Below are 24640 nucleotides of genomic sequence, written 5' to 3'. Positions count from 1 at the left end.
TCAGAGCAGGTGCCTGTTTGCAGAGGCTCCTCTCAAACGTGATTTGATTGCTGGAATGTTACACCACTTATTGCCTTAGCTGCTTGTCTGCGCTCAGAACTGTTCTTTCTGCACTCACAGGTTTTCACAAGGTCACAGCTCCTGAGCCTGCAGATGCTGGCTGTGAGCAGAGACCTTGTCTGCCGCATACACACCGCACACACACAGAGCCTGCAGGGGGCGTGGAGGAGGTGTGTATAACTTCTCCCTATCACAGCAGAGCAGTGCATTCCTCTCTGCCTCGACAAGGCTTGACAAAGTAGGGAAGAGTAGATTTATTACAGAGACAGTGCAACTAGAAAAGGCTGCAGTAATGCAGACCACATTAGAACAGGTGTAGGAACTTATAGGATAGAAGAAATAAGGCAGAAAATTTTGTTAGTCTCTATAAGCGTTCCGTGCGCTGTCAGTTTTCAAAAGCGGTGCTTGAGCCATTTTAGGGCGTTTTTGCTATAATGGGAGGTATAGGAAAAACGCAAAACGCTCACAAACTGCTTTGTGGAGCGATTGCATTCACGTTTTTAACCACTTCAGGACGAGAGCAATTTTCACTTATAAGCACTGCTCCCGTTCATTCGTCAATAACTTTATTACTACTAATCACACCAAAATGATCTATATATTTTTTTTTTCAAGACAAATTAGGCTTTTAGTGAGTGATATTTCTGTTTAGTAATTACCTTATTTTCTATGCATTTTAACCTCCCTAGCGTGAGACACTAGAGAGCACCGCTCAGGCCCGCTGGGGCGATTTGAATAATTTTTTTTTTTAAAAAAACACGCAGCAAGCACTTTGCTTTTGCTGCGTGTCCTACCCGATCGCCGCCGCTACCCGACACGAAAGAGGGCCCCCCTGCAGACCCCATGCGCAGCCAGGCCAACCGCCGCCAGGCTGCGCTTTGGGGTGGATTGGGAGTCCCTGTGACGTCGCAACGTCGATGACGTCACTCCGTTCGTCTCCATGGTGATGAGGGAATCCCTAAAAGAAATCGCGTTCAGAACGGGATTTCCTTATGGGCGTGATCGCCGACGGCGATCAGAAGGGTAGGATGGAAAGAGCAGCAAGGGGAGAATCGTGTAGACTAACTACATGATATTAAAAAAAAATTGGGCGAAAAAAAAAAAAACCCTCCCATGGCCGCGGGAGTCAGAACACCCAGCAGGTTAAAGGGAAATTAAGGTAAAAAAAATAGAAAAAACACTATTTCTCCATTTACATCCAATATCGCTGTACAATAAACAATGCTAAGTATGAGTTAAACCCAAAAATGTTATTTGCTCATCCATCCTGGTTATTACAACATTTAAATTATGTCCCTAGCACAATGTATGGTGACATTGGCCTCCATTCATAAAAAGCAGTGCGATAAAAAAAGATCTTGTCGGGAAAATACCGCACTTGGTAGTCTCCCAGTCTGTGTGCTAATTCATAAAGATTACCCCAGCTGCCTTTGAAGGTCGGAAAATTACCGCAGCCCATTGAGCGGTAGAGTAGAGCAGTGTGGCGATTCTCTCTTTTGCCCTGCACAAATGACTCCACAAATGACTCGGACAGATGACTCGCACAGACTTTCCCTGCCTGCACAAATGACTGGCACAAATGACTCAGACAGATGACTTGCACAGACTTTTCCTGCCTGCACAAATGACTCACACGGACGGCTCTCTTGCTCTCTCCACAGATGACTCAAACAGACTTCGGCTCTCTGCACTTTGCATTCATCAGAGATGTCGGTAACTATCGTCAGGCTTACTGCTTGTTGCAGGCTTTATGAATTGACATTTGCTGACAATTTACTGACGTGTTGGAGGTAACTACAGCCAAGTCGGTAATTTATCTCCCTGGTCGATAATGTCAGCTTTTCATGCGGTAACAGCCTTTATGAATTGACACATTGCTAAGTGGTCGGGAAAGTCTGCTGTTTTCAGCATTACCGCATGAGGTAATGCTTTATGAATCGAGGCCATTATTGTATTTGGAAATAAAGGTGTCATTTTTGTGTTTTTTGCTTTCTCATTGTACACTATCGATTATGAGAGCTTATTTGCTAAAATAGTAATATACCCTCATGGCATATATTTTTAAAAAGCCAAGTTCCTAAGGTAACACGTATTTTCTGTTATATTCTGTCACTTTGTTTTCATTTTACAAGTCTTTTATTTTGGTGCAGATTATGCAAAAATGTAATTGCTTTTGATTCAGTTTGTGACTAAAAAGAATACACAAAACATGGGCCACAACCCTAAAACTCTCTAAACTCCATTCTTCAGTACAGTTAGTGAGCTGTATATACTTCGGTATAGATAATCTGGTACAGGTGGTGCTTCAGTACAGTTAGCGAGCTGTATATGCTTCGGTATAGATAGTGGGGGTACAGGTGGTGCTTCAGTACAGTTAGCGAGCTGTATATGCTTCAGTATAGATAGTGGGGTACTGGTGGTGCTTCAGTAAGTTAGTGAGCTGTATATGCTTCGGTATTGATAGTGGGGTACAGGTGGTGCTTCAGTATAGTTAGTGAGCTCTATATATTCCGGTACAGCTAGTGGGGTACAGGTGGAGATTCATTGTAGGTAACAGGCATTTTATGCCCCAGAATAGATAATGGGGTACAGGTGGTGCTTCAGTACAGTTAGTGAGCTGTATGTGCTCCAGTATAGATAGTCGGGTACAGGTGGTGCTTCAATGTAGTTAGTGAGCTGTGTATGCTTCGGTATAGATAGTGGGGTACAGGTGGTGTTTCAGTATAGATAGTTCACATCAAGTGCGCTTCCATGCATGTCTGACTAACGCAGTTGTGCAGAGTTGTATCCGCTTTTCAGCAACACATCAATTTACCAGATTCTGAAAAGCGGACACAACTGCACGCAACTGTGGTAGTGGGCTCAGGCCCTAAAGCACAATCTACACGATATGATTCTTTGTGTGATACGATTATGATTCTATTTACGGTCCGATTAAATCCGACATGTCCGATCGGGATTCGATTTGCCATTGCAAAACAAGGACAAATTGAATCGAATCCTGATCGAACATGTCGGATTTAATCGGATCGTAAATAGAATCGTAATCGAATCACACAAAGAATCGTATGGTGTAGATGGTGCTTAATGGCCTCGTTTACATCTCTTCAGCGCAGATGGCCGTGCACTCAACACAACGCATACGATTGGACGCCATCTGCTTTGCTGTCTACTGCGCTGCAGAGCTGAAACATCAATGTTAATGCAGGGGAACAGCACTACAGCGGTCAGCGGAGCAGATGGTGTGCGATCGTACGCATTGCGTTCTGATCGCATGGACATCTGCACTGAGGAAATGAGAATAAGGCTTAGTGGGCTCAAGTAATTAGCAATGTACAATATGGAAAAATTTACATAATTCCGCTTTTTGGAATAAAAAAAAAAAGACAGGTGAAAATTCACATTTGGCACCGTAGTTTGTAAACGCTATAACTTTTACCCAATCCAATAAATATACACTGAATGTTTTTTTTTTATATCAAAGACATGTAGCAGAATAACTTTCGCGCTCAAATGTATAGGAAATTTTACTTTATTTGAAAAATGTCAGCACAGAAAGTTAAAAAAGTCATTTTTTTTGACAAAATTCATGTCTTTTTTGATGAATATACTAAAAACTAAAACTCGCAGCAGCAATCAAATAGCACCAAAAGAAAGCTGTATTAGTGACAAGAAAAGGAGGTAAAATTCATTTAGGTGGTAGGCTGTATGACCGAGCAATAAATCGTGAAAGCTGCAGTGGTCTGAATGGGAAAAAAAGGCTCTGGTCCTTAACCTTCTTGGCAAAGCCGCGCAGGTGGTTTTCTCCGGCTCTGCTGGGCCGATTTGTTTAATTTTTTTTTTTTTTTTGCTGAACGCAGCTAGCACTTTGCTAGCTGCGTCAGCACACCGATCGCCGCCGCCCCGCGCTCAATCGCCGGTATCTGTCGCGCTGCGCGGCATCCTCCCCCGCCCAGACCCCGTGCGCTGCCTGGCCAATCATTGCCAGGCAGCGCTGAGGGGTGGCCCGGGACTCCCAATGACGTCCCGACATCGTTGTCGTCATCCCGCCCCGTCGCCATGGCTCGCTACATGATATAAGAAAAAAAATTTAAAAAAAACTGCTGCGCTCCCTCCTGGCGGAATTTTTTATACCGCCAGGGGGGTTAAGGGGCGAAAAGACTGTGGTCCTCAAGTGGTTAAACATCCAGTATATTTGTGGGACTGGAGCCAGGTTTGTCTGAAGAGCTGCTGCAGACCCCAGCTTTTGCTGTACTTGCCGTGTAAAGCCTTATATTTCATATTTCTGTGAATCACTGCAGTTTTGGTCATGGACACTTTCCCTGGCGAATTTAAAGAGACACTGAAGCGAAAAAAAATATGATATAGTGAATTGGTTGTGTACTATGAATAATTACTAGAAGATTAGCAGCAAAGAAAATATTCTCATACTTTTATTTTCAGGTATATTAGTGTTTTTTTCTAACATTGCATCATTCTATATTATGTGCAGATTACACAACACTCAGCATTCAAAATTAGTCTTTCAGAGCAGTCTGTGAAGTAATGACCTCTCCTCTAGCAGAGAAAAAGTAAACAGTTTGCTTACAGTTGAGATAATTCAGATAACAGCCCTCTCCACGACTAAAGCTGGCCATACACTGGCCCGATTTGCCGCCGTTTTGACAGCAGATTCGATCACTGGGATCGAATCTGCTGCCAATCGTTCGCGCTACACGCCGAATTTCGATCCATTCTGTCCGATCCCGTCGGTCGCGCAGTGCGGAAAATAACCGCCGATCGCCCGCAGGTTAAGAGCGCATCGCTAGCGGCGTTCGAGTGCCCGGCGACCGACGCAATAGAGCCGCAATACATTACCTGCTCCGCCGGCGCGCCTCCCGGGTCTCCGCTCTTTTTCTCCGCTCTGGTCTGGTCTGGTCTCCGGCATGCTTCCCTTCTTCCTGTCCCGCTAGGAAGTTTAAACAGTAGAGGGCGCTCTACTGTTTAAATTTCCCCCAGACAGGAATAAGGGAAGCATGCCGGAGACCAGACCAGAGCGGAGAAAAAGAGCGGAGACCCGGGAGTCGCGCCGGTGGAGCAGGTAATGTATGCGGGATGGGGGGAAGCGGCTGCTGCAGCACCACCACCACCACCACCACAGATTGTGAACGGTTTCAGGCTGAAATCGGTTCACAATCTGTTTGCAGTAAAGGTAGCCATACGATCCCTCTCTGATCAGATTCGATCAGATAGGGATCTGTCTGTTGGTCGAATCTGATGGCAAATCGACCAGTGTATGGCTACCTTAAGACTTAGTCGGAGAGTTAATGGCTTGTTTGCATAGAGATAACAACTGGAGTTTCTTAACTCTTCCTGTACTGGAAACAAGTAGACTGATGTATCTGATCTTAATGTTTTATTTCTTAGCTGTACTACACATACAAATCATAATATCATAATTTTTTTTTTCGCTTCAGTGTCTCTTTAAGCATATTGCAGAGCGGACGCATGGAGTGCTTTCATGTTTACCGCTTCCACCACTGAGCGTCACTGCAACGCTAATGCCATCCTCTGCTTCCTGGTCACATCATATCATATAATCAGAACCAAGAAGAGCATGTCTGTATTGCACTAAATGGTTTAAAGAGGCGCCCTGGTGGTATATAAAAGCGTTTAAAAGCAGTTTTAAAACCGAGATAGGTTTGAGGTTGCTTACCTCAAGGACGACAAATCTTTGTAGGGACAAGATTTTATTGGTAGCACAGGCAACGCATTTCACGGGTCTGAGCCCGCTTCCTCAGGCCAATAGCAGTGCCTATATTAGTAAGTGCTACCACCCCCATACGATACTCGTGTGAGGGGTGGAGGCAGAACATATGTGGTTTACACCACGGTGGACATCTGCCTCCCTTCTTTTTTCCAAGGAGAGCGACCGCATCCAGGTCCTTAGTGACCTCCCCGAGTGGAGTCGGGTTAATTGTCTCCACCTGCTTCCTGTGGTCGGTTGCCCCCCTGCAACCCACTCTTGTGAGTAGATTCTTATCTTCTACACTGACAATTTTGACTAAACATATTACACTATTGGGCTCCCGTGTTTTTTGTTTCCTGTGTCTTTTCCCCAGAAGGTGTCCTGACACCAATCATCCACTAATGTCTGTATTGCAGCTTCACATGGTGGAGGAAGAGTAGAGCTTATCCATCGTCTGGTATAGGTAAATGTGAAACCGATCTATGCACTTGCTCTGCATAAGCTACATTGCCCGAAGTTATCTGACCCAAGATAACTCAGGTGGAGCTGTGTAAAAGATAACCAGAGACCTAAAAAAAAGTTTTATACATACAGTTGATTGCAAAAGTATTCGGCCCCCTTGAAGTTTTCCACATTTTGTCACATTACTGCCACAAACCTGAATCAATTTTATTGCAATTCCACATGATAGACCAATAGAAAGTGGTGTACACATGAGAAGTGGAACGAAAATTATACATGATTCCAAACATTTTTTACAAATCAATAACTGCAAAGTGGGGTGTGCATAATTATTCAGCCCCCTTTGATCTGAGTGCAGTCAGATGCCCATAGACCTTGCCTGATAAGTGCTAATGACTAAAGGTGCACCTGTGTGTAATCTAATGTCAGTAGAAATACAGCTGCTCTGTGACTGCCTCAGAGGTTGTCTAATGCTGGGGATACACGGTACGTTTTCCCCCTTATCAATCGAGCCGCTGATGGCTCGATTGAGCATTTCCGACAGGTCCGATGACCCCGCTCGATCCCCGCGGGCGGACAATAGCGGGGAGTCGAGCGGAAGATAAGGAGGGGACGAGCGGGAATCGATCCGGACGGCGGCAGTGGACGCGGCGGGAGTCGATCCGGCGGCTAATCGAGCCGCCGGGTCGTACCTTGTATCTCCAGCATAAGAGAATATTGGGAGCAACAACACCATGAAGTCCAAAGAACACACCAGACAGGTCAGGGATAAAGTTATTGAGAAATGTAAAGCAGGCTTGGTCTACAAAAAGATTTCCAAAGCCTTCAACATCCCACGGGGCACTGTTCAAGCAATCATTCAGAAATGGAAGGAGTATGGCTCAACTGTAAACCTACCAAGACGAGGCCATCCACCTAAACTCGCAGGCCGAACAAGGAGAGCGCTGATCAGAAATGCAGTCAAGAGGCCCTTGGTGACTCTGGACGAGCTGCAGAGATCTACAGCTCAGGTGGTGGAATTTTTCCATAGGACAACTATTAGTCGTGCACTGCACGAAGTTGGCCTTTATGGAAGAGTGGCAAGAAGATAGCCATGGTTAACAGAAAAGCATAAGAAGTCCCGTTTGCAGTTTGCCACAAGCCATGTGCGGGACACAGCAAACATGTGGAAGATGGTGCTCTGGTCAGATGAGACCAAAATGGAACTTTTTGGTCAAAATGCAAAACACTGTGTGTGGCGGAAAACACGGCACATCACTCTGAACACACCATCCCCACTGTCTAATATGGTGGTGGCAGCATCATGCTCGGGGGGTGCTTCTCTTCAGCAGGGACAAGGAAGCTGGTCAGAGTTTATGGGAAGATGGATGGACCCAAATACAGGGCAATCTTGGAAGAAAACCTCTTGGAGTCCGCAAAAGACTTGAGACTGGTGCGGAGGTTCACCTTCCAGCAGGACAACGACCCTAAACATAAAGCCAGGGCAACAATGGAATGGTTTAAAACAAAACATATCCATGTGTTAGAATGGCCCAGTCAAAGTTCAGCTCTAAATCCAATTGAGAATCTGTGGCAAGATCTGAAAACTGCTGTTCACAAACGCTGTCCATCTAATCTGACTGAGCTGGAGCTGTTTTGCAAAGAATGGGCAAGGATTTCAGTCTCTAGATGTGCAAAGCTGGTAGAGACATATCCTAAAAGACTGGAAACTGTAATTGCAACAAAAGGTGGTTCTACAAAGTATTGACTCGGGGCTGAATAATTACGCACACCCCACTTTGCAGTTTTGTTTTTAAAAAAATGTTTGGAATCCTTTATGATTTTCGTTCCACTTCTCACGTGTACACCACTTTGTTTTGGTCTTTCATGTGGAATTCTAATAAAATTGATTCATGTTTGTGGCAGTAATGTGACAAAGTGGAAAACTTCAAGGGGGCCAAATACTTTTGCAAGCCACTGTACCTGGGGCTTCCTCCTGCCCCACGCCGCCATCCTCCGCAGTCTGCAGCTCCGTTGATGGGTCCCATTAGTTTTGTCAGTCGCGGCCAGTCTTCCGCTGGAGAGATACGTAGAAAGCGCACTTCCTCTTGCGCAGACTGGGCGCGACTGACAACTAACAGGACCCGGTACCCGGAGCTGCAGGCAGCGAAGGATGGCAGCGTGGGAGCGATCCGGGCACATTGGCCGTGCACATATTGTGTAGTTTGCTACATATTACAGATGTGCTGCTTTTTTTTTTTTTTTTTTATCGCAGCAGCCATTATTAATTGTGGGCAGTGTCTGTCAAGTCATTCTAAAATAACAAATCAAATGTTACACCTAAAACCGCTTTGCATTTGACTTGCTTTTCGACTACTTCATTTTCATAAAGATAGCACTGCTGTCTCTTTGAATACAGAAAAATTTAAAACTTGAGTACAGGCAAGCTCAAAGTAGGATAGGTATTCATTATTATCTCATCCATGGGTTGATTTACTTTCTGTTGTAAAACTGCTGTGTGGTGTCCTGTCAATTGTACTGGTACTTACACCTCTGGGCCCGTTTCCACTATAGCGTTGCGGAATCGCCACGAAATCGCATGCGGGTGCGATTCCGCATGCGTTTTTTGACGCGATTTCGCATGCGAATTCGCATAGGTTAGGGTAATGCGATTTTAACCATGTCACTGTCTGTGTGAATTAACATGGGTACCTATGCGAATTCGCGGGCAAAAAAAACTGCATGGGGAAAACGCATGCAATTTCCCTATTAAATACATTGCGTGCGATTCGCCTGCATTCCACACGCAAGCGAATTCTGAGGGCTTTGCCGTGCAGAAAAATCCTGCACAGAAAAACGCACAGCAAAACTGACAAGTGGAAACGGTCCCATTCACTTGTATTGGCTGTGCGAACCTGCATGCGGGCAAGGCATGCGGATTCGCGATAGTGGAAACGGGCCCTCTCTAGTGTAACGCATGTTACCCATTGAACTCGGGATTGCCGCTGATTATGCAACACACACTGCACTGTTAGTGAGTTGACCCCCATGACACGTGATTCAGGTAACATTTTTAATGTGGTTCTTGTACAGTATATTAAATATACAACTAGGTTGTTTTTGTAAATAATCCTTGATTTTTTTTTTTTTTAAATAATGAGGACCAAGTAAATAAGAAGACGCATAAAATTTATATTGCACTTTTCTCCAGGTGGACTAAAAATCGCTTCAGGGCTGCAGCCACTTAGCCACGCAGCCACTTAGCGACCAGGATAATTAGGGAGCCTTGCCCAAACATGCCTTATTGTTTTACATACTTCTTGAGCTGGGATTCAAACACTGGTCAAAGGTTGAATTCCTATATCAAAGTCATAGCCAGCCATTTAAAGCTCTGTGTCAGAGCTACAAGAGTTGGAGGGTCTCACGTCCCTGCGGTTTTGGGGGCTGTGCGGGCAGATGCCCGCAATCTCGAGGTTGCCGGCACCAGGGGGAATTGGCTACACTGAGTCAATCCGTACATGTACAAAGTTCCCATTCATTCATCTCCCCTCTGGCCACCGTGATCGCAGGCATCCATTGATGCCTGCGTCACTTCCCTAGTTACTTTGTAGCAGCACATTGCTTCCTAGTGCGTACTTATTGTACTCAAATAGGAAGTACTCAGCGGGGATATCTTGTGGCCAAATACTAAAATTACACCTACTGACTGTAGGGAATACATTTTTTTTTTAATATGTCAAGAGGGCATATTATTAAATGCACTTTATTTCCAAATAAAATATTGTCACTACACATTATACTAGGGATATAATTTTTTTTTTATAACACTTTTATTATCCGAAAGAGAAAAGTACAAACAATGTTAAGGTTGTTTCCATTAAACACCTAGACAAACTTGCTCTATAGAGAAACACAATAAAATCAACAGTAACTGACATAACGGTCTATGTATTTTTTTCCCCCATAATGTAAAACAAAACATCGTGCCTATATAAATGGATCTGATTCTCTCCTTAATATAACATTCCTCTCTTATGGCAAGAAAACCTGAATATTTTGATATCTTATCTATCAAGGTGTCAATAACGATAATTGCAACCTATACAATATGACAATAAAACCATCGCCTCCTTCTCCTCCCATAATTTTACTAGCTCAGCCTCATATTAAATCATAGCCCTCTCCTCTCCCAAATAATTTATATCCCAATAATCCCATACCTTCCTAAATTGTTCTTCTGTCTCATGCACCAAGGATGTTAAATGCTCCATCGATCTCACCCAACTGATTTTATTTACCACATCTTCAATTCTAGGGCATACATTCCTTTTCCAAAAAGCTGCAATAGTCATTTGGGTTGCCGTAAGGATATGGTTAAGCATACGTTGTGTATGAGACTTCAAGCCTGGGTAAGGTTTCCCTATCAAATAGTACCAGAGGTCTAGTGGTATATTCTTTCTTATGACTTTGTACACCAATGATTGAACTGTTTTCCAAAAACTCTGCACCATCGGGCAAAACCAGAATATATGATCAATGGTCCCCACCATTTCACATCGTCTCCAGCATAGGTTAGAGGTGCTAGGATATATTCTGCTCAGACGATCAGGGGTCAAGTACCACTGAAACATTATTTTGTAAATATTTTCCTTTGTTTGAGTGCAGATTGATGTTTTACGTGCATTCATCCAAATGTCTTCCCAAACATATAAATCTTGAGACGTACCCAATTTAGATTCCCAAAATAACATAATTATGCTTAGTGAAAGCAGTTACATCTGGTATAGATAAGATGGAATACAGTTTTGAAATACCGTATTTTTCGGACCATAAGACGCTCCGGACCATAAGACGCACCTATATTTAGAGAACAAAAAACAGGGAAAAAAAAAATACTAAACATGGTGCATCCATGGTACAGGGGCATCTTGTGGACCTTCTCCCCTCCCCAATTATTATGTCCTCCTCGTACCTTTTGTGTCCTTGTGCCCCCTTTGTATCTTTAGTGTCACCCTTGTGTCATCCTCTGTGTCCCTTGTGTTCTAGTTTGTCTCCCTGTGTCCCTGTCCTCCTGTATCATGTCCCCGTGTTCTTCAGCTGTCCTGTTCCCCTGTCCTATCTTGCCCCCTGTGTCCTGCTGCTGTCCCTCTATTCCGTGCCCATTTTTGTCCTCATCTCTCTTGTCCCTTCCCTCATTCCTCCTCTATCTTGTCCTCCTGTGTCCTGTTACTGTGTCGTCCCTCTATCCTCTATTATATGCCTGTTTCCCCCTGTCCTCCTCTATCTTGTCCCGTGTCCTGCTGCTGTTCTATCCCTCTGTCCTCCTCTATCTTGTCCCCCGTGTCCCCGCAGCCCATCCCCCTCTGACTCTGCTGTGCAATGGGCTTACCGCTACAGGCTACAGATGATCAGCGGTAAGCCTCCGGGAAAATGCTGCGGGGGAGTCCGTGCAGATGTTGACATTTCCATCCCCTTCACTCGTTCTGGCAGTCCAAGTTGGTGGCTTACGGCTGCAGGCTACAGATGAACAGCGGTAAGCCTTCGGGGGAAAAGCCGCGTGGGTGTCCGTGCACGCTGCCTAATGTTTATCTACCGTCACTTCCGCTTACATCACCAAGGCGGAAGTGGCGCTAGATAAACACTAGGCAGCGTGCACGGACACCCACGCGGCTTTTCCCCCCGAAGGCGTACCGCTGTTCATCTGTAGCCTGCAGCGGTAAGCCACTAACTTGGACTGCCAGCACGAGTGATGGGAATGGAAGGGGATGGAAATTTCAACATCTTCACGGACTTCCGCCGTGGCTTTTTCCGGAGGCTTACCGCTGATCATCTGTAGCCTGTAGCGGTAAGCCCATTGCACAGCAGAGTCAGAGGGGGATGAGCTGCGGGGACACGGGGGACAAGATAGAGGACAGAGGGATGGAAAAGCAAAATGGGAGAAGGACAAGGGAGGCGGGATGCCTGGGACGCATTACCACGGGGATTCCCAGTGGATTGACACCTGGTGCCGGCTAGCATTTGGACCATAAGACGCAGGCACTTTTTCCCCCTATGTTTGGGGAAGAAAAAGTGCGTCTTATGGTCCGAAAAATACGGTAAGACCGGGTTCCCGATCTGTCTCCATTAATGTTCTTTCACATAGTGTGAGAGGAGACAGTCTTCTAGATCCCCATTCCCTATTAGCATATGACTTTATTTGTAAAAATTCATAGAATTTAGTATGAGGTATCCTAAATTTTTCCTGGATCTGGGAGAATGATAGCAGCCATGAGCATGAGTTATCATATAGATCTCTGATCCTAAGTGGTGCTATTTCCGTGGACCACATTCTAAACTTGGTCAGCGAATTTTGGGGTAGAGATGGGTTTTCCCTCAGATATGTCAGTTGAGATGGAAATTGCGACAAACAGTATTTCTTGCATGCTCTCTGCCATATTTGCCAGGTAAAAGTGATTGTGCTGAGAGCCGATGCCATCTGAGCTGGTAATTTTGTTAGTATCCCTGGCAGGGCGCCTATAGCATATGGTGAGATCGAGGCCTCTTCTAGTTCTGCCCACTTAGTTCTTAGAGGAAGCGCCAGCCATTCCACAATCTGGCGTAGATGGGAAGCTAGGTAGTACAATTTAAACTGTGGAACCGATAGTTCCCCTCTAGATCTATCTGATTCTAAGATCTTGCTTGAAACTCTGGGTCTCCCTTTAGCCCAAATAAAACGAAGTACCGCTTTCTGGAGTTTATGAAAAACCTTGCTTGGGACGGTTATTGGGAGCGTTTCACACAAATATAAAAATCTAGGGAGCAAGTTCATCTTAACAGAATAAATTCTGCCAATCCACGATATTTGATATTGGTTCCATTTATCAAGATCTCTATATGCTTGCTCAAAAAAGGGTACAAAATTAAGATCATAAAGCTTCCTATGCGAGCTTGCTATCTGGACCCCCAAGTATTTTATGCTATCTGTCTTCCACCTGAAGGGAAACCCATCTCTCAATGTAGTATACAAGTTCTGTGTGGTAAACCAAGAGGGAGAGCCTCCGTCTTGTCCGGATTAATCTTAAATCCTGAAAATCCTTCAAATTCCCCCTTTTAATTTAAGAACATTTGGGAGAGAGATAAGAGGAGAAGACAACGATAGAAGCACATCGTCAGCAAATAGTTAGTTTATACTCGAAACAGGGAAGAATTAGCCAGTGGGACACAAACTTTAGCCTGTAAATTACAGTACAACCCCTGGATAGCCTTGAGGATGAGATCCGAGAAACCAAATCGTTGAGTACCTCAAACAGGCCACCCTATCAAAGGCCTTCTCTGCGTCCAAACTCAGAAGCAGGGAAGGCCTTTGCGTTCTCTCTACCCAATCTACTATATCAATAGCACGGCGTGTATTGTCACCTGCTTGTCTTTTTGTTATGAACCCTACCTGGTCTCCATCAATGATTGTAGGTAATAAAGGGGTCAATCTATTCGCCAATAATTTGGTATAAATTTTAAGATCTGAATCTATCAGAGAGATTAGTCGGTAAATACGAAAATCCTGTGGGTCCTTACCCTCCTTATGTATCATAACATTGTTAGATATTTTCATGGCATTTGGGATCCTTCCTCCCTCAAAGAAAGCATTATATATCTTTTCCATGTGTGGGGCCAATAAATATCTATATTTCTTATAATATATACCGTATTTCGCGCCGTATAAGACGCTCCGGAATATAAGACGCACCCAGGTTTAGAGGGCAAAAACCAGGGAAAAAAAAAATACTAAACCTGGTGCGTCCATATTCCAGGAGCGTCTTGTACATGAACTTCTGTGTGTCCTCGTGTGTTCCTGTGCCCCCCATATCCTCATGTGTCCTTCTGTGTGTCCTCCTGTGCCTCCCATGTGTCCTCCTGTGTGTCCTAATAAGCCCCCCATGTGTCCTTCTGTGCCCCCCATGTGTCCTCCTGTGTGTTCTCATGTGCCCCCCGTGTCCTCATGTGCCCCCCATGTGTCCTCATGTGCCCCCCATGTGTCCTCATGTGCCCCCCATGTGTCCTCCTGTGCCCCCCATGTGTCCTCCTGTGCCCCTATATGTCCTCCTGTGCCCCTATATGTCCTCCTGTGCCCCTATATGTCCTCCTGTGCCCCTATATGTCCTCCTGTGCCCCTATATGTCCTCCTGTGCCCCTATATGTCCTCCTGTGCCCCCATATGTGTCCTCCTGTGTTCCCCATATGTCCTCCAGTGCCCCCCATATGTCCTCTTCCCCCCCCCCCCCCCCCCCCCCCACAGCCTTTCCCCCTCCCACCTGCCTGCGTCTCCTGGCCCCCTCCCGGATGGAAGTGTCAATAGCGGCGGCAACTTACCTTTGGCAGGCTCCTGCGCTGATCCTAGATGATTGCGCTGCCCCCCGCTAGCCTCCTCTATCTGCCCCCCCCCCCCCCCCCCCGGGTGAAGGAATAAGTAGCGGTAGCTTACCTCCGCAGTGCGCCCGCGATGACTGCAGGCGTCCGTCTTCCAGGCACTTCTCGCTCTAGTGGCCGGCTTGAACTGATGACGCGCAGTTCAAAGCCGGCCACTAGAGCGAGAAGTGCCTGGAAGACTGACGTCTGCAGTCATCGCGGGCGCACTGCGGAGGTAAGCTACCGCTACTTATACCTTCACCCGGGGGGGCCAGATACAGAGGGGGGAGGCAGAGGAGGCTAGCGGGGGGCAGCGCAATCATCTAGGATCGGCGCAGGAGCCTGCCAAAGGTAAGTTGCCGTCGCTATTGACACTTCCATCCGGGAGGGGGCCAGACTCGTGCAGGCATGGGAGACTCGGGCAGGCATGGGGAAGGCAGGCAGGGAATCCCCAACATGGCGGCGGGTCGGCGGTTCGGAACGGCGAGCGTTAAGTTGGGGATTCCCTGCCTTTGCCGTATAAGACGCAGGGACTTTTTCTCCCCATTTTTGGGGGAGAAAAAGTGCGTCTTATACGGCGACAAATACGGTTTATGAAAACTCGTCGGGCCCAGGCGCCTTCCTTGAAGGTAAAACCTTGATCACCTCTCGGATCTCACCCTCCTGAATCGGGGCATTTGAATCTTCCAGCTGCTCCTCTGTTAACCTCGGAATTGCTAAGTCATCTAGAAAATTCTTCATCTTATGATTAATTGATTCCAATGTGTCAGAGGGCTGCAAGTTATATAGATCTGTATAATAATTTTCAAAAGCCTGGGCTATATGGTTAGGATCTGCTGATGTGTTTCCTTTTTTATTAGTGATCGCATAAATCTCCCTTTTCCTCTTAAATTCTCTTAGTTTTCTTGCTAATAAAGTATGAGGCTTATTCCCTCGATCATAGTATAGCTGTTTGGTCCATGCAATAGCTCTTTCTGCTCTACGAACTTGTAGCTCATATACTCTAGATTTAGCTTCCTGCCACAGGCGATAGTTACTCTTAGAAGGAAATAGCTTGTATTTGGATTCAGTTTCTCTCAGAGCTGTCAGCCTCCATTGCAGAAGGGCAGCATCGTTTCTTTTCTTTTGTACTGCCTCTCTAAGGCCCCCCTGATGACAGTTTTGTGTGCTTCCCACAGGACGGCTGGGTCAGTGACAGAGCCCAAGTTCAGTGTGAAGTAATCCTCAATTTCTCTTTTGATAACATTATATGTGACCTCCTCTTTGAGTAGTTATTCATTTAATCTCCAATGATATGGTCCTCTCAACTTAGTGTTACATACTATTTCGATTGAATTGGGGCGTGATCTGACCACGTGATGTCGTGGATCTCTTGGCGATTAATCTTATTGATTAGAAGTTTGGATGCAAAATAGTAATCAATTCTACTAAATCTGTCATGCGGATTTGAATAAAATGTAAATTGTTTAGAGGTAGGATAAGTCAATCTCCAGAGATCCACTAGATGGTGTTCCCTTACCCATTTTCTAAATGCTTTGTATAGTGAGTCTACTCTGCTCTTAGATGTTTTCGGCACAGGGGACGATCTATCCATTGTTGAAGAGAAGGTCATATTAAAATCTCCGCCTATGAACCAACAATCCGATGAGATGGACAATAACCGTTTTTGTAATCTGTTCAAGAAATGAATTTGGCCAGTGTGAGGAACATACACATTACCTAATACCATGTCAACCTGACCCAGTAGTCCCTGCAATAAAACATAATGACCTTGGGGATCAACATGTGAGCTTTGAATTTTAAAGGGGACGTCTTGCCTCAATTAAACTGCTACTCCTCCCCTTTTTGCCTGTTCGCATGCATAATATACTATTGGGAAGTTTTTCAGCATTAGCTTGGGATGCTGAGTGCCCTTTAAAATGGGTCTCCTGTACCAGCAAAATATCGGGTCTCTGCCTCTCCACCTCTTTGGCTAAAAGTTGGCGCTTTAAGGGAGAATTTAGGCCTTTAACATTTAACGACAAGATTTTTACCATTATGATTTAGTGGGAGTAATTTCTCTTATGTATTCGCATCAGGGACGGGGGGAGTGAGGTGGAGAAACAGAAGCCCACCTTATATCGCAGACACCAAACACCTTGAAGGATCTTGACCATTTGAGAGGAGCCAGATTCACTAAAATAAACCTGATTCAACAAATTATAAGAAAACTGGAAAAAAAACCAGAAAAAAACAAACAAGAAAAAGAAAAAAAATCAACACACAGAACACTAGGTGAAATCACCCTGCCATTTTCATGGCATGATTCTGCCTCTCCTTCCTCCTGCACCCTCTCAGGGCACATTGAGGTAGCAGGCAGCGTTGGAAGAAGCATGCGGGGACCAGGAACAGCGGCCTCCCCTCTTTACTAATAACAATTGTGTCTCTGATCTTCTGAAAGTTTGCCCCCCATTTTGCGAGGCTGTTTCCCTCCATTACCCTGGCCTTTCACATATATCAGTAATTAATCCTCATTCTCCGTATCTTCTGCCACAAGAGCCGGTGAGATAGGAGGGGAGAGGAATCTTTAGATCATCGTCGGCGTGGTTTCTGTACTGTCCAGTCAGGCGTTAACCGTTGCTGGCTTCTTGATTCTGTGTCTCTGTCCGCCACTGGAGATTTATCAGAGGAAGCACGCCCAGAGTTCGGAAGATTAAGATTTAGGCACTTTAGAAAGTCTCCTGAGTCATCTGGGTCTTGTAGAATATACACCCGAGAGTTCTTGGTGACGATTAATTTGAAGGGGAACCCCCATTTATACCGTAAACCCGCATCCCTCAAGGCTTGGGTAACTGGCTTAAGTTGTCTCCTCTTTTCCAGTGTGACTGGTGACAAGTCATTGTATAACGACAGTCTCTCCCTCAAATTCCACTTTTTGCATATTGCGTGTAACATTAAGAAGTGCCTCTTTGGTTTCAAAATAGTGAAAACTGAGAATAACATCTCTTGGGGCTTGTGAATTACGTAAGGGGGTCCCTAAGGCTCGATGTGCCCTGTCCATCCGCCAAAGAGCTATCTCCCAGTCCGGCATATGATAGTGAAATAATCTCATTAAGTACTCACGCAGTTGATCTGGTAGAACCGAAGAGGGGATTCCTTTGATCCGCACATTCTGCCTCCTATCTCGGTTCTCTGTATCTTCCTGTGCAAGTCTCAAGAAGCGGATATCAGATTGTGTTTGTGACTGGTCGTCTTTTAGAGTGTTCTGGCGGCGTATGATGTCGTCCGTCTTAGGGCTGGTTCAGACGGACGCTTGCAGAGCGTTTACAGCCAGCGTTCGGGGCTTGGCGTTAAACGCTCCCATTCAAGTGAATGGGAGCGTTTGTACCAAGCTTTCATGCGCGTTTGCACGAACGCGGCGTTCGGGTCCCGATTTTCCCTTGCGTTCAAGGAGCCCCTGGAAGCTACATGTAGCTTCCAGGGGCGGTTAACCGCTACGGGTAATGTCCCCCTAGGGGAAGAAAAAACGCGACTGCATCCGAACGCAACGCGAACGCTGCTGAAGGCCCGAACGCATTGCCGCCGCGACGCCTCCATACGTCCGTCTGAACCAGCCCTTAGTCTCAAGGGCGTCCGTCCTCACTCCAATAGTGGCGATATCTGCTTTGAGTTCCTTGGTAGCTGAATCTAGCAGTTTGTGAAAGCTGTCCACCACTTCCCGCTTTTTGCGTTCTAATAAAAGCTCCATCTGCTGTAAAGTCACCGCCGGCTGCGAGGTTTCTTGCTGCGACCCGCGCGCATTGGTCTTTGCGGCCTTGTCGCCATCTTGTTTTGCCGGCGTGGTTAAATATTTATCCATGTTCTCGGGCGATGCAGCGTCTCCGCCGGTTTTTTTCCCGCTTTAGGAGGCATCAGCGTTCAGGAGGTCTCTGCAAGCACTTTCCGGGGATATCTCTACCGATAGCTCATCTAGTTAGAGAAAGTTCTCGGAGGCTGTCACGGAGCTCAGTAGGAAGCTACCATCTTACCCAGCACGCGCATGCGCCCCCAGGGATATAATTTTAATATTGCAATAAACTGGGCAAATGGCCAAATTTGTGGATTTTAATTATGGTAGCTTGTATTATTTTAAAACTAGAATGGCTGAAAACTGAGAACTTTTTTCCTTTTTTTCTTATTCCCATTATAATGCATTTAGAATAAAATAATTCTTAGCATAATGTACTACCCAAACAAAAGCCTAATTGGTGTCAGAAAAAGCAAGGTATAGATCATTTGTGCTAAGTAGTGATAAAGTTATTGGGGAATGAAAGTGAGGATCACTGAAATGTGAAAATTCCTTTTGTCCATCAGGTAAACAAATCTCCACAGGCTGAAATGGTTAATTTTAAAGGGATACTGTAGGGGGGTCAGGGGAAAATGAGTTAAACTTACATGGGGCTTCTAACGGTCCCCCGCAGACATCCTGTGTTGGCGCAGCCACTCACCGATGCTCCGGCCCCGCCTCCGGTTCACTTCTGGAATTTCAGACTTTAAAGTCTGAAAACCACTGCGCCTGCGTTGCCGTGTCCTCGATCCCGCTGATGTCATCAAGAGCGCACAGCGCAGGCCCAGTATGGTCTGTGTCTGCGCAGTACACTCCTGGTGACATCAGCGGGAGCGAGGACACGGGCGTGCAGGCGCAGTGGTTTTCTGACTTTAAAGTCAGAAATTCCAGAAGTGAACTGGAGGCGGGGCCGGAGCATCGGTGAGTGGCTGCGCCAACACAGGATGTCTGCGGGGGACCATTAGAAGCCCTGGGTAAGTTCAGCTCATTTTCTCCCGACCCCCCCCCCCCACCCTACAGTATCCCTTTAAGTGCCTGAATTGTGTTGTACTTGTATTGCCTTGTTTGTAAAATAAAAAAAAAACTAGTAAAACATGTTTAACGGCTTCCGGACTATGCTTATTGAAATCTACGCCCTGTTTGGGACCTATTCTCCCTGCCAGGGTGTTGATTTCAACAGGGCTTCATAAACTTTTTTTATTGTACTAAATCCACAGCCCTGGTAAGAATTCGACTAAGGAGTTGGAGCCATTTTGGGTACCTGGAGTCAGTCGACAGTTTCATAAACTAAGGAGTTGGAGTCGGATGATCTTTGTACCGACTTTATAGCCCTGGATTTCAATTAGCCTGCTGCACGCTACCTCCAATCGCTCTGCTCTCCTGCTGCTGTAGCTTACTTGCACTGCTTGTTGGTATGACAGCAAAGCTCCATGAGCTGGTCAGAAGTGGATTTCATTCACTCCTGACCTCATGGTCACTGTAACATTGGCTCACATTGATCATGAGGTCAGGAGCGAATTAAATCTCCTCCTGACTGGCTCACAGAGCTCTGTTGTCATAGCAACGGTAGAGCGAGTGGGCTTTAGCGACGGATGAGCGATGATGGCAGCCATTTCCTGCGGTGAGACATTGGTAAACCCAGTTTATGTTACCAGCCGTCTCTGGTCCTTAAGGGGCCAGAAAGTTCTGGTACTGAAGTGATTAGTATCTTTAAATTGAAATAAAAATCGTGAATGCGCCAATTTTGCAGTGATTTTAATGCAAGTCAGTGGAAGTGTTACTCTCAATACCCTCTCCGGTGTGTCAAGGCCCTAAATCAGGGGTGTCAAACTCAAATACAATGTGGGCCGAAATTGTACACTGGGACCTAGTCGCGGGCCAACCTCAATGTCTAGTGGCCACATCCCTCCCTTATAAAGTCCCAGTTTTCTAAGGCCCCCTCCCTTCCAACTCCTATACAGTTCCCTAGTGTCTAGTGGTCCTCTTCCCCTATACAGCTCCCTGGCCTATATAGTTCCCTAGTGTTTAGTGCTTTCCCCCCTACCTACCCCATATGGCTTCCCTGGTGATCTAGGGCTTCATCTCCAGTACAATTTCCCTGGTGGTCTAGAGTGGGCCAAACATAATGCAAAGTGGGAAAACCCCTTGAGGGCCAAATTTAATAGCTCTGAGGGCCAGATTTGGCCCACGGGCTGGAGTTTGACATATATGCCCTAAATGGTGTTTTCTCTTTATTTAGAACATTTTTTTGATATTTTGTGAAGGGGGTGATAATGTAGTACAGAAAAACTGAGAAGCTTTTTTATATTAGAAGACTATAAAAAAAAAACCTAAAACAAAAAAAAAGTTTGTGTGTTTATCTTGCAGGTATAAAGGAAAAGATGAAGAGTAAACGTTTATGCTTGTCTGGTTCCAGAGACCAGCAACATGAAGAAACAGATGGTAAGAATCAACAATTGCATTTTCACAAACAATCAGAGTTACAGTGATGTCATTTAAACCCAAATTAAGGCAAACCTGTTTTAGTTCTAGATGATATGGAACAGTGTTGGGCCTTTTGAGTCAGATATTGCCATTTGTATCCTTATCTAAAAGTTCGTTTTAATAAGACTCCTACTGGAAGATGGTTAAAGAGACACCGAAGCGAAAAAAAAAAAATGATATAATTAATTGGTTATGTAGTACGGATAATTACTAGAACATTGGTAGCAAAAAAAAAAAAATGCTCATTTTTATTTTCAGTTTTACAGGGTTTTTGTTGTTTTGCATCATTCTCTAATACTTGCAATTTACACACTACTCAGCATTCTAAAGGTGGCCATACACTGGCCCGATTTGCGGCAGTTTCGACAGCAGATTCGATCACTGGGATCGAATCTGCTGCCAATCGTTCGCGCAACACGCACCCGCCGATCCGATTTCCTCCCGAAATCGGATCGGTCCGTCGATCGCGCCGTGCGGGAAATTACCCTCGATCGCCCGCGGGTAGGGAGCGCGTCGCTAGCGGCGGCCGATCCGATCAGGTATACATTACCTGAGGCTGGCTCCCGGGCATTCTGTCCGTCACTGCTCCCGTCATGGCATCTCCGGCATCCTCGTATAACTTCCGCTGTCATGCCAGTGACAGCGGAAGTACAACTAGAGGGCGCTCTATTTGAACTTCCGCTGTCACTGGTGTGATAGCTTAAGTTCTATGCGGATGCCGGAGCCGGAGGTGCCACATGACGGGGACATCACGCCCGGGAGCCAGCCTCAGGTAATGTATACCGGCGGGGGGAGCGGCGGCAGCACCACCACAACAGATTGTGATCGGTTTCAGGCTGAAATCGATTCACAATCTGTTTGCAGGAAAGGCAGCCATACGATCCCTCTCTGATCAGATTCGATCAGATAGGGATCTGTCAGCTGGTCGATCTGATGGCACATCGACCAGTGTATGGCTGCCTTAAATGTTTTTACAGAACAGGCTAGTGAACTTTTGACCTGTCCTGAACTGTTCTCTGCAAAAGAAAAAATACAGTTAAGATAAAAACCATCAGAAGTCAGAGCTCTCTGCTTAGAGCTCAATGGCTATTTGCATAGATAACTGGAGTGTCTTAACTCTTCCTGTACTGGAAACACTGGCATAACAATAGGGGATGCGACCCCTGCCGTTGCGGGGGGGGGGGGGGCCCGCTCAGGGACTTTTTGGGGGCAGGAGGGGTCGCAGCATAAGAGGAGAGCTGTGGCCGCAGATCGGTGGGGAGGGGGGAAATTTCCCCCCCCCCCCCACCTCGGGCTCTCCTCTCAACGCTCCCCTCCTGCAAGCAATCATTGGTGGTGCTCGTGGCGGCGGCGGCAGGCAAGCTGAGCACATACCACCTTCTGGCCGGTCTCCGATCACTAAGTGCTTTATGGAACTTCCTGTGTAAACAGGAAGTTCTATGAAGCACTTAGTGATCGGAGACCTCCGGCCAGAAGGAGGTATGTGCTCAGCTTGCATGTCGCCGCCGCGGCTGCCACGAGCACCACCAATGATTGCTTGCAGGAGGGGAGCGCTGAGAGGAGTGCCCGAGGTGAGGGAGGGGGGGAATTTTCCCCCTCCCCACCGATCTGCGGCCACAGCTCTCCTCTTATGCTGTGACCCCTCCTGCCCCCAAAAAGTCCCTGAGCGGGCCCTGGAGGAGGGGGGGGGCGGAATTTTTTTTGCAGGGAGGTCCGGGGCTTTCTAGGTACGCCCCTGGCTGGAAACAAATATTAGACTTATGTCTATGCTTCGAATACTTTATTTCTTAACTGTACTACACCAACAATTCATTATATCATAATTTTTTTTTCACTTCAGTGTCTCTTTAATGAACTCAGAGGAACACATTTGAGTTGACAGGCAGTAGTGTTGTACTGAGTTAGCCATTAGTAAAAGCAAGAGGTTTTGAATCAGGATGATACAATTTATTGACTTACTTAGAGAAAAATAAAAAGTAAGCTTTTCGGCTAATGAGCCTTCTTTGGGCTTAGTTCCTGCATCACCGCACCGCCTAACTAGTTTTGAGTGAATCTATGCCAGGGGCTTCTGACGTAGATTCACTTGAAACTAGTTGGGCAGTGCGGTGAGCGAAGCGTGGCCTGACGAACCTCACTCCCCTCTATCTACTAATTTCTCTGGGTGAGCATCAACATTATATATTTCTCCTCCTTCTTGGATCTCTGGTCCCAGTTCTCTTATTCATCTATGCACGGCATTATTTGGGTCATTTTCTCTGGATTCAAATATTGATTTTGTTTGACACATCTTGTGTGTGTTTTTTTTTTTTTTTTTTTTCTATTCCTTGGTTTAAGGAATTTTTATCTTTTGGATTAGACCTCCTATCTATTTTTCAACAACTGGCTATACATTTATATGTGATAACCAAATTATATGCACTTTTGAATGTTTTATTTATGCACTTAGCACCTTATTGTGAGCTATGACTACTCTATCATACAAAGACTATATATAGATGGATGTATATTGCTATTTGTACTGATGTAATAGGAATATTGGTCAGGTGATGCTGCTAATTTTGTGAATTTACTTACAGTATACTTGCATACATCAACCAGCTACGGTTACTATATTTCTGACATTGCTCCAATCAGAACAGTTTATATTTTCCTGGGTTGGTGTGGTGTATACTCTTTAGCTATCTCATTTCTTTTTGTGTGAGGAGGTTCTTAGGGCCATGCCTTGTTTTTAGATTATTTTAAAGTGAACCCGAGGTGATTTCTAACAATGCTAACAGTACACAGAGGCTGGGTCTGCTTATATTGCCCAGCCTCTGTTGCTATCCCAATCCCCCCTAAGTTCCCCCTTCGCTCTGCTATGCCCATAAATCATCAGCCGAGCTGTCGACACACGGAGTGTTGCCGCCCCGGCTGTTTACCTCTGTCAGTCTCGCTGCTCCCACGCCTCCTCCATAGCTCTGGTCCTTGCCTGTGTCCCTTCCCTCCAATCAGCAGGGAGGGAAGGGACACAGTCAGGGACCAGAGCTATGGAGGAGGCGTGGGAGCAGCGAGACTTAGAGGTAAACAGCCGGGGCTGAGACACTCTGTGTCGACAGCTCGGCTGATTTATTGGCATAGGAGAGCGAAGGGGGTACTTAGGGGGGATTGGGATAGCAACAGAGGCTGGGCAATATAAGCAGATCCAGCCTCTGTGTGCTGTTAGCATTGTTAGAAATCACCTCAGGTTCACTTTAATGATCCATTGTTACATTATTTGTTACATTGGCTGCTGATTGTATGAGAATGTCTGTCTATCTTATTAGCCCTGTAATTGATTGAAAAGTTCTATTTTCACTTTTCTTTAAAACTATAGTCCTGTTAACAGGTTGGGTGCAACTCTTGACTTACGCACATGCAAGCCAATTCAGTTCAAGCGCCACTCCGCTTTATATTAAACATTCCAAGTTATTTGAGGTAATATACTGTGCATATACTGCAATTGATCTTATGCAAAAAGCTTTTTGTAGTGGAGTTTACTGATCGTTGAAGGTCGGGGGTGACCTGGGAATATCCCCAATGTGTGACTTAGTGGTCCAACCATCTGTTGAGTGGCATTTGATCGGATGTGGGGAGGCTTTCCTGTCAAAGAATTTGGAGTATTTAATGTAAAGTGGAGTGGCGCTTGAATTGAATTGGATTACAAAGAAGATTTGTGAGTCTCTTGTATGAAGCTAAAGCCCAATCTACACCATACGATTCTT

At 45.7% G+C, this 24640-nt stretch overlaps 1 protein-coding gene across 1 annotated transcript in view; it reads left to right on the top strand.

Moving 5' to 3' along the window:
• SCAF11 (SR-related CTD associated factor 11) overlaps positions 1–24640 on the top strand; it is a 135252-nt gene that overhangs the window by 6450 nt on the left and 104162 nt on the right. The window contains exon 2 of the mRNA XM_068276591.1: positions 20784–20858. Coding sequence (XP_068132692.1) covers positions 20798–20858 — 61 coding nt within the window. The 5' untranslated portion in view covers positions 20784–20797. The remainder of the gene's footprint in view (positions 1–20783; positions 20859–24640) is intronic.

This window comes from Hyperolius riggenbachi, chromosome 3 (assembly GCF_040937935.1).
Source record: "Hyperolius riggenbachi isolate aHypRig1 chromosome 3, aHypRig1.pri, whole genome shotgun sequence".
NCBI lineage: Eukaryota > Metazoa > Chordata > Amphibia > Anura > Hyperoliidae > Hyperolius > Hyperolius riggenbachi.
Note: the sequence above shows the minus strand (reverse complement) of the source record. Positions and strands in the feature narration are given on the sequence as shown.